Source organism: Oncorhynchus masou, chromosome 2 (assembly GCF_036934945.1).
Source record: "Oncorhynchus masou masou isolate Uvic2021 chromosome 2, UVic_Omas_1.1, whole genome shotgun sequence".
NCBI classification, from domain to species: Eukaryota; Metazoa; Chordata; class Actinopteri; order Salmoniformes; family Salmonidae; genus Oncorhynchus; species Oncorhynchus masou.
In genome coordinates this window covers 19,735,990-19,746,585 of record NC_088213.1, presented here as the reverse complement: position 1 = coordinate 19,746,585, position 10,596 = coordinate 19,735,990, and the positions used below count along the sequence as shown (strand labels likewise).

Below are 10,596 nucleotides of genomic sequence, written 5' to 3'. Positions count from 1 at the left end.
CCTGCAAAGCTGTTACAGGATAACCAGTTTTTCATTTCTAAATCACAGCACATCACAAACGGCTGGAGAGAGAAAATTCCTTAAGTGGTGGGATCAAGGGCCTTACACACACACACACACACACACACACCGACCCCTCCCTTAGCACCTCATACCGGTGCCTTCTCAACAGGTTACTGGGTTGCGATGATTGTTTGTGTGTGTTGTGTGCATATGTGTGTGTGTGTGAAATGCCTTACTGAGTCAGTGCTCAACACTATGCTAGTGCTGCCTGCTGGTCAGTAGAAGACACAGCTGTCTTTATCAGTAAAGTCAACTGTGTGGACTGAAGCTTTGCGAGAAATGTCTCAAATTTAATAATATATATTTCAATACATAAATATTAAGTAATTTATAATAAGCAATCTGATTGTCAATTTAACTGTTTTCTTAAAACTATCTAAAATCACACATTTTCGAAAATGATTCAGCGTTTGGCCACTAGGTGGTGGCATTGTGCTACAATAGGTCTACCCAGCAGTTGATCAGTTTTCAGAATGTAGTTTGGTCTCTTTAGCGGTTATACTGAAACCAAAAGTAAAAGTTACAACACACGCCATTTTAGAGGGCGCACAGTCCAATACTCCTGTTCCAATTGTTTGCAAAGATTGGTAAGTCAGACATTTCATGTTTTGTTCATATTTTAAAGTGTTATAGAAACACGTATTATCATTACTTTATTCCATGAAACTGTGCTGTTGTAACCACTGTGTTAGACGTACGGTGTTGGCCTATGTTATGTAACCTGTTCCATATTTGATTGTTCTGATAAAGTTCTGGTGAAAAATACCACTGAAATGTTGAATTTGTTTACCTAAAATACTGTACAAAGTGACTATGAGTGACACAGTACATTTTGGCTGTATTCTGTAGTTTTCAGGAGAGTAAGGGGGTTTCACTATTGGTCTCTCACTAGGCCTGAATTGTATGAGGAAACACATATTTCTAAGGTGGTTACATGTAACACCACTTACAAATATCTCTAAATGGCAATGATATATCTGTAGAAGTAAAGAAATACAAATATATAGAATTCTTGAAATGTTTTATTTATTTTTTACATTAAGCAAACATCCAGCTTCCGCATATAGCCTCTTCCTGTTTCACAATTGGTTCTCTTTTTCAGAGGTTGAAAACATGAACACAGGGCCTAGTTCACATCGCTACAGATGATTTAGGCAGGGTTCCTCTTTAAACTAACTACACTTATAAAGGCTTTATATAACATACATAAAGTATTTAAGCATTACATAGATGATTCACAAGTCATCTATGAGCTTATGTCATACTCTATAAAGGGTGAAATAATAATAGGGTTTGTTACCAAACGTGACATAATATTTTGTCGATAAAATGCAACTGTACTTTATAAAGGGTGGCATAATGCATGATTACTAAGATACAATGCTGTATGAAACTACTGATAGATAGTCTTATATTGTACTGTACAGTCATGGCAAAAAGTTGTGAGAATGACACAAATATTAATTTTCACAAAGTCTGCTGCCTCAGTTTTGCAATTAAATGCAAAGTCCCTCTTTGCCATGCAAATTAACTGAATCCCCCAAAAACATTTCCACTGCATATCAGCCCTGCCACAAAAGGACCAGCTGACATCATGTCAGTGATTCTCTCATTAACACAGGTGTGAGTGTTGACAAGGACAAGGCTGGAGATCACTCTGTCATGTTGATTAAGTTTGAATAACAGACTGGAAGCTTCAAAAGGAGGGTGGTGCTTGGAATCATTGTTCTTCCTCTGTCAACCATGGTTACCTGCAAGGAAACACGTGCCGTCATCATTGCTTTGCACAAAAAGGGCTTCACAGGCAAGGATATTGCTGCCCGTAAGATTGCACCTAAATCAACTATTTATCGGATCATCAAGAACTTCAAGGAGAGCTGTTCAATTGTTGTGAAGAAGGCTTCAGGGCACACAAGAATGTCCAGCAAGCGCCAGGACCGTCTCCTAAAGTTGATTCAGCTGCGGGATCGGGGCACCACCAGTACAGAGCTTGCTCAGGAATGGCAGCAAGCAGGTGTGAGTGCATCTGCATGCACAGTGAGTCGAAGACTTGGTGGATGTTCTGGTGTCAAGAAGGGCAGCAAAGAAGCCACTTCTCTCCAAGAAAAACATCAGAGACACACTGATATTCTGCAAAAGGTACAGGGATTGGACTGCTGAGGACTGGGGTAAAGTCATTTTCTCTGATGAATCCCCTTTCCGATTGTTTGGGGCATCCGGAAAAAAGTTTGTCCGGAGAAGACAAGGAGAGCGCTACCATCAGTCCTGTGTCATGCCAACAGTAAAGCATCCTGAGACCATTCATGTGTGGGGTTGCTTCTCAGCCAAGAGAGTGGGCTCATTCACAATGTTGCCTAAGAACACAGCCATGAAGAATGGTACAAACGCATCCTCTGAGAGCAACGTCTCCCAACCATCCAGGAACAGTTTGGTGACGAACAATGCCTTTTCCAGCATGATGGAGCACCTTGCCATAAGGCAGTAGTGATAACTAAGTGGCTCGGGGGAAGAAGATATAGATATTTTGTGTCCATGGAAAGGAAACTCCCCAGACCTTAATCCCAGTGAGAACTTGTGGTCAATCCTCAAGAGGTGGGTGGACAAACAAAAACCCACAAATTCTGACAAACTCCAAGCATTGATTAGGCAAGAATGGGCTGCCATCAGTCAGGATGTGGCCCAGAAGTTAATTGACAGCGTGCCAGGGCGGATTGCAAAGGTCTTGAAAAAGAAGGGTCAACACTGCAAATATTGACTCTTTGCATCAACTTCATGTGTCAGGGTTTACTAGGAGTGGTGGGTAGGAGTCAGGCGCAGCAAGCAGAGGGTTCGGTGAAATGTAATGATTTATTCTCCAGCACAAACGGTCACGCCAAATACAGGGCGCATAACACAACCAACAGAGTAACAAAATAATCCCGCACAAACCTAAGCGGGCCTAACAGGTTTAAGTAGACAAAAATCAAGAAACACAAAAAGGAACAGGTGCAACTAATAAGACTAAACTAACAGAAAAGGAAAAAGGGGTCGGTGGCGACTAGCAGACCGGCGACGACGACCGCCGAGCGCCGCCCGAACAGGCAGGGGAGTCGTGACATCATGGAATTGTCAATAAAAGCATTTTACACTTATGAAAAGCTTGTAAATATACTTCAGTATTACATAGTAACATCTGACAAAAATATCTGAAGACACTGAAGCAGGAAACTTTGTGGAAATTAAAACTTGTGTCATTCTCAAAACATTTGGCCACGACTGTATATAACATAACTGTTTATGTTTACTGGCTAGGTTTTCTGAGTGAGATCTGTCTGAGCAGTCTAAATCAGACATTAGACTGTATGGAGCCTGAGGGAGACCCTGGAGTCATGAGTAAGAGGTGAGTCAGAGAGGGGAGGAGTCTGATGTCGAAGCTGATCAGAATGGCTGTGTTTTTATTGCCGTTTATCTTGCCTTCTAAGTGGTTGAATGGACCTTATCACATGCCAGGAAAATGCCCCCTAAACCATAACAGAGCTGCCATAACCCTTCTTTACTCAAGTGTTTCCATTATTTTGGCAGTTTACTGTATTTCACTGTTGATGAATGTGTTTAGTTTCATCTGCTTTCACTTTAAGACAACACAGAAGATGATGTGCTGATATCACTACAGATAACTATAATTTGTATGAATTGCAGAGCCAAGCGGGAGAGAATGGAGTCTCCTGCTCCCAGCTGTCTCTCTATGAAGAGTGCCAGGTCAATGGAGCAACCATATGCTTTTAAAAGAGAACTCTTGACCCCTGATTTGAGGTGAGTGTTGAAATTAGTAGCTTAAAAAACAAAACAAAAAAAACACTCTCTCTCTCTCTTTCTCTCTCTTTCTCAGTGCCAGTCTGCTGACTGAGGATCAGTTCAGATGTTCTGTGTGTTCAGAGGTGCTGAAGGACCCGGTCTCCATTCCCTGTGGACACAGTTACTGCAGGCAGTGCATCAGAACATACTGGGTCCAGCCCGGCCCTGCAGGAGACTATGTGTGTCTCCAGTGCAGTAAGAGATCCAGAGAACGGCCAGTGCTCTGCACTAACACAGCCTTGGCCAGGGTTCTCCAGGGGCTCCAGCAGGCAGGCTTCAGTCCTGCCCTCCCTGCTCTGGGCTATGCTGGGCCTGGGGACATGGCCTGTGATATCTGCTCTGGACAGAAGCTCAGAGCGGTGAAGTCCTGTCTGACCTGCACTGTCTCCTACTGTGAGAGCCACATCAGGCAGCACTACACTGTCCCAGCACTGCAGAGACACACCCTGGCTGAGGTCACTGGAGACGGGGGACACAAAGGTCACCAAGGCAACACTGGACGGAAAGAGAGGATCAAAGAGGTGCTGTCATTAACAATACACTACGTGAAATGACTAAAAACACTGATATACAAGCACTTATAACACTATTAGAATGAGATGAACTGAACTGAGAATGTATTATATTGCCTGAACGGTGTGTTTCATGTTTTCTCTTAAGGGGGAGACTATGGAGACTGAGGAGGAGGATAGGGAGAGTGTCTCTAAAACGATGACAGAAGTTAAAGAGGAGGAAGAAGATTCTGATGAGGGACTTTCTGATCTGAAGAAGAACCCTAAAACTAAAACTCTTGTCTCTGAAGTGAAGAACATCTCTAAGTTCTACTCAGACTTGCAGCAGGAGAACTCTAATCTTAAACATGTTGTTCGTGAACTCAGTAAAAAGAATTCTGTGTTAAAACAAGAGGCAACATTTGAGAAAGAACTGGTGGACATCAGAACTGCTGCTCTGAATAAGATCACAGCTACTCTCATCTCAGACCCACAGCAACAGAGAGAGGCTGAGTATGTGGGAAGAAACCTGAAGAATATGACCATGGACTATGGTTAGTATGACAATAATGACTCCTTAAAGTGACAGTCTAGATTTTTTAAGGTAGTAGCAGGTTATTAGATAGTATTGTTAACAGATTATTATGAATGATAGTTCAACACTCATGGTGTTATGAATGGTTTCATAATGATTTATAAATGTCTTAAGTATACCCCATTCAAGTAAAGTGTTACCTTTTATATTTTAGGTCTTGAAACAATCAGAAAATAATTTTGCCAGTTAGACTCCTGTATGTTACTCTTCAAGACTCAACAGTCCTGTATGTTACTCTTCAGCTAGACTCAGCAGTCCTGTATGTCACTCTTCAGTTAGACTCAACAGTCCTGTATGTTACTCTTCAGTTAGACTCAACAGTCCTGTATGTTACTCTTCAGTTAGACTCAACAGTCCTGTATGTTACTCTTCAGTTAGACTCAACAGTCCTGTATGTTACTCTTCAGTTAGGCTCATCAGTCCTGTATGTTACTCTTCAGTTAGACTCAACAGTCCTGTATGTTACTCTTCAGTTAGACTCAACAGTCCTGTATGTCACTCTTCAGTTAGACTCAACAGTCCTGTATGTTAACTCCATCTAGGGTGCCTAATGAATACACTATTACAATAGTTTAGATGTCAGACAATTCACAACTTCCATATGTCAGAGAATAATGTATTATACAGTAAAATGTTTTCTCCCAGATTTATGTTCTATCTCCACTGATATTTTCTAATTCTAATAAAGTGTGTGTTTCTCTCCACAGTGGATGTGACTCTTGATCCTGATACAGCACATCCCAAACTCATCCTGTCTGAAGACAGGAAACAAGTCAGATGTGGAGATGTATGGCAGGATCTCCCTGACAACCCAGAGAGGTTTGATATCTCTGTCTGTGTTGTGGGAAAGGAGAGTTTCTCCTCAGGGAGATTCTACTATGTGGTGCAGGTGAAGGGGAAGACTGGCTGGTGTTTAGGAGTGGCCACGAAGTCCATCAACCTGAAGGGGACCATTTACCTGAATCCTGAGGATGGATACTGGACTGTGATGCTGAGGAATGGACAGTACTGGGCTGGCGCTGTCCCCACTGTCCCCATCTTCCTGAGAGAGGCGGTCCAGAAGGTGGGGGTGTTTGTGGACTATGAGGAGGGTCGGGTCTCCTTCTATAATGTGGAGGCCAGGTCTCATATCCACTCTTTCACTGGCTACACCTTCACTGAGAAACTCTATCCATTCTTCAGCCCTGGTAATAATTACACTGGTCAAAACTCAACCCCACTGGTCATCACTCCTGTAGATGTCACTGACTGACTGGTTTATACCAAACATTGAAATACTGTTAATATAACTGATCATGTAATAGTGACCAAATAATGTAATCATTCATTGTAATGTAAAACATATTATATAAATCAGCAGATAATGTATTCACTTTTTACATTTATAATACAATAACTTTTCCTTATAATGTAATCATTCAATTACAGTTATTAATGCAGAACTCAGTTATTTTGTGGATAAGGTTAAATAAATGAAGTGTTAACATTGTCACGACTTCCGCCAAGGTTGGCTCTCCTGCCTGTTCGGGCGGTGCTCGGCGGTCGTCGTCACCGTCCTACTAGCCACTACCGATCCCTTTTTCGTTTGTCTGTTGGTTTTGTCTGATTGGTTTCACCTGTGTGTATTTTAGTTAATTAGTGTCCTTATATGTAGTAGGTTGTCCCGCCCTTGTTTTGTGCGGGATTGTTTTTGTCTTCATGTCATTTGGTGGAGTTCTTGTGTTTTATTCTCCAGTCTATTATGATCCTGTGTTGGATTATTCACCCTGTGTGTTGGGTTGACCGTCATCTTTTGTGCATCGGAGAATAAACTGTCAAATCACTGAAACCTGCTCTCTGCGCCTGATTCCACCCACCTTGGTACATCGTGACAAACATAGTAAATCCCAGTTTGCCAGTGCTGGTCATCTTCCTCATAATGTAATCCAATAAGACCTACTTGTCCATCTATCTCTGTGGACCATATCCTCTTAGTGGACGAGACCCACACTCTTCTTCCTGATATAACATGACATTGGGAAGAATGAAAACAAACAGTCCAATAAATACAACAGGAAGCCCAGGTCTGTATGAACTGTCATATGTTCCGTAAACCCCTGAAGTCACATTATTACATGACTACAATCATTCAATACTGTCCTGCATGATTATGTTTCTTACTATATTTTAGATGAATACTTGTTTTGCTGTTGAACTAGAAGGAGAGCTTGAAAAGAAATCATTTCATTGCACTGTGCACTACGCTGTATCCTGAGCATATGACAGTAAACTTAGATTTGAATGGAGCAGTCAGTTCAGCATCAGTAACGTACAGGTAACTGCCAAAATGAAAGAATCACCAACATAAAGTGATGTAGTAGGGCCTTGTGCCACCACGAGCCAGAACAGCTTCAATGCATCTTGGCATAGATTCTACACGTGTCTGGAACTCTACTGGAGGGATGCGACATTTAACATTTAACATTTAAGTCATTTAGCAGACGCTCTTATCCAGAGCGACTTACAAATTGGTGAATTCACCTTCTGACATCCAGTGGAACAGCCACTTTACAATAGTGCATCTAAATCATTTAAGGGGGGGGGGATGAGAAGGATTACTATATCCTATCCTAGGTATTCCTTGAAGAGGTGGGGTTTCAGGTGTCTCCGGAAGGTGGTGATTGACTCCGCTGTCCTGGCGTCGTGAGGGAGTTTGTTCCACCATTGGGGGGCCAGAGCAACAGTTTTGACTGGGCTGAGCGGGAACTGTACTTCCTCAGTGGTAGGGAGGCGAGCAGGCCAGAGGTGGATGAACGCAGTGCCCTTGTTTGGGTGTAGGGCCTGATTAGAGCCTGGAGGTACTGCGGTGCCGTTCCCCTCACAGCTCCGTAGGCAAGCACCATGGTCTTGTAGCGGATGCGAGCTTCAACTGGAAGCCAGTGGAGAGAGCGGAGGAGCGGGGTGACGTGAGAGAACTTGGGAAGGTTGAACACCAGACGGGCTGCGGCGTTCTGGATGAGTTGTAGGGGTTTAATGGCACAGGCAGGGAGCCCAGCCAACAGCGAGTTGCAGTAATCCAGACGGGAGATGACAAGTGCCTGGATTAGGACCTGCGCCGCTTCCTGTGTGAGGCAGGGTCGTACTCTGCGGATGTTGTAGAGCATGAACCTACAGGAACAGGCCACCGCCTTGATGTTAGTTGAGAACGACAGGGTGTTGTCCAGGATCACGCCAAGGTTCTTAGCTCTCTGGGAGGAGGACACAATGGAGTTGTCAACCGTGATGGCGAGATCATGGAACGGGCAGTCCTTCCCCGGGAGGAAGAGCAGCTCCGTCTTGCCGAGGTTCAGCTTGAGGTGGTGATCCGTCATCCACACTGATATGTCTGCCGGACATGCAGAGATGCGATTCGCCACCTGGTCATCAGAAGGGGGAAAGGAGAAGATTAATTGTGTGTCGTCTGCATAGCAATGATAGGAGAGACCATGTGAGGTTATGACAGAGCCAAGTGACTTGGTGTATAGCGAGAATAGGAGAGGGCATAGAACAGAGCCCTTGGGGACACCAGTGGTGAGAGCGCGTGGCGAGGAGACAGATTCTCGCCACGCCACCTGGTAGGAGCGACCGGTCAGGTAGGACGCAATCCATGCGTGGGCCGCGCCGGAGATGCCCAACTCGGAGAGGGTGGAGAGGAGGATCTGATGGTTCACAGTATCGAAGGCAGCCGATAGGTCTAGAAGGATGAGAGCAGAGGAGAGAGAGTTAGCTTTAGCAGTGCGGAGCGCCTCCGTGATACAGAGAAGAGCAGTCTCAGTTGAATGACTAGTCTTGAAACCTGACTGATTTGGATCAAGAAGGTCATTCTGAGAGAGATAGCGGGAGAGCTGGCCAAGGACGGCACGTTCAAGAGTTTTGGAGAGAAAAGAAAGAAGGGATACTGGTCTGTAGTTGTTGACATCGGAGGGATCGAGTGTAGGTTTTTTCAGAAGGGGGTGCAACTCTCGCTCTCTTGAAGACGGAAGGGACGTAGCCAGCAGTCAGGGATGAGTTGATGAGCGAGGTGAGGTAAGGGAGAAGGTCTCCGGAAATGGTCTGGAGAAGAGAGGAGGGGATAGGGTCAAGCGGGCAGGTTGTTGGGCGGCCGGCCGTCACAAGAAGCGAGATTTCATCTGGAGAAAGAGGGGAGAAAGAGGTCAGAGCACAGGGTAGGGCAGTGTGAGCAGAACCAGCGGTGTTGTTTGACTTAGCAAACGAGGATCGGATGTCGTCGACCTTCTTTTCAAAATGGTTGACGAAGTCATCTGCAGAGAGGGAGGAGGGGGGGGGAGGATTCAGGAGGGAGGAGAATTCAGGAGGGAGGAGAAGGTGGCAAAGAGCTTCCTAGGGTTAGAGGCAGATGCTTGGAATTTAGAGTGGTAGAAAGTGGCTTTAGCAGCAGAGACAGAGGAGGAAAATGTAGAGAGGAGGGAGTGAAAGGATGCCAGGTCCGCAGGGAGGCGAGTTTTCCTCCATTTCCGCTCGGCTGCCCGGAGCACTGTTCTGTGAGCTCGCAATGAGTCGTCGAGCCACGGAGCGGGAGGGGAGGACCGAGCCGGCCTGGAGGATAGGGGACATAGAGAGTCAAAGGATGCAGAAAGGGAAGAGAGGAGGGTTGAGGAGGCAGAATCAGGAGATAGGTTGGAGAAGGTATGAGCAGAGGGAAGAGATGATAGGATGGAAGAGGAGAGAGTAGCGGGGGAGAGAGAGCGAAGGTTGGGACGGCGCGATACCATCCGAGTAGGGGCAGTGTGGGAAGTGTTGGATGAGAGCGAGAGGGAAAAGGATACAAGGTAGTGGTCGGAGACTTGGAGGGGAGTTGCAATGAGGTTAGTGGAAGAACAGCATCTAGTAAAGATGAGGTCGAGCGTATTGCCTGCCTTGTGAGTAGGGGGGGGAAGGTGAGAGGGTGAGGTCAAAAGAGGAGAGGAGTGGAAAGAAGTAGGCAGAGAGGAATGAGTCAAAGGTAGACGTGGGGAGGTTAAAGTCGCCCAGGACTGTGAGAGGTGAGCCGTCCTCAGGAAAGGAGCTTATCAAGGCATCAAGCTCATTGATGAACTCTCCAAGGGAACCTGGAGGGCGATAAATGATAAGGATGTTAAGCTTGAAAGGGCTGGTAACTGTGACAGCATGGAATTCAAAGGAGGTGATAGACAGATGGGTAAGGGGAGAAAGAGAGAATGACCACTTGGGAGAGATGAGGATCCCGGTGCCACCACCCCGCTGACCAGAAGCTCTCGGGGTGTGCGAGAACACGTGGGAGGACGAAGAGAGAGCAGTAGGAGTAGCAGTGTTATCTGTGGTGATCCATGTTTCCGTCAGTGCCAAGAAGTCGAGGGACTGGAGGGAGGCATAGGCTGAGATGAACTCTGCCTTGTTGGCCGCAGATCGGCAGTTCCAGAGGCTACCGGAGACCTGGAACTCCACGTGGGTCGTGCGCGCAGGGACCACCAGATTAGGGTGGCCGCGGCCACGCGGTGTGGAGCGTTTGTATGGTCTGTGCAGAGAGGAGAGAACAGGGATAGATAGACACATAGTTGACAGGCTACAGAAGAGGCTACGCTAATGCAAAGGAGATTGGAATGACAAGTGGACTAC

General features: G+C 45.5%; 1 protein-coding gene across 1 annotated transcript; it reads left to right on the top strand.

The window, feature by feature from the left end:
* The first annotated feature begins 502 nt into the window (after positions 1-502).
* Positions 503-6,811, top strand: LOC135556603 (E3 ubiquitin-protein ligase TRIM39-like). Its single transcript, XM_064989931.1, has 6 exons — positions 503-650; positions 3,355-3,442; positions 3,742-3,855; positions 3,932-4,418; positions 4,558-4,942; positions 5,691-6,811. The coding sequence occupies exons 2-6, from the start codon at positions 3,405-3,407 to the stop codon at positions 6,233-6,235; spliced, it is 1,569 nt and encodes a 522-aa protein (XP_064846003.1). The 5' UTR covers positions 503-650; positions 3,355-3,404; the 3' UTR covers positions 6,236-6,811.
* Positions 6,812-10,596: the final 3,785 nt, after the last annotated feature.

Coding starts and splice junctions, on each gene's coding strand:
- LOC135556603 (XM_064989931.1), top strand. CDS start 3,405: ATGGAGCCTGAGGGAGACCCTGGAGTCATGAGTAAGAG. Junction 3,443..3,741: donor CCTGGAGTCATGAGTAAGAG/GTGAGTCAGAGA, acceptor TATGAATTGCAG/AGCCAAGCGGGAGAGAATGG. Junction 4,943..5,690: donor GAATATGACCATGGACTATG/GTTAGTATGACA, acceptor TTCTCTCCACAG/TGGATGTGACTCTTGATCCT.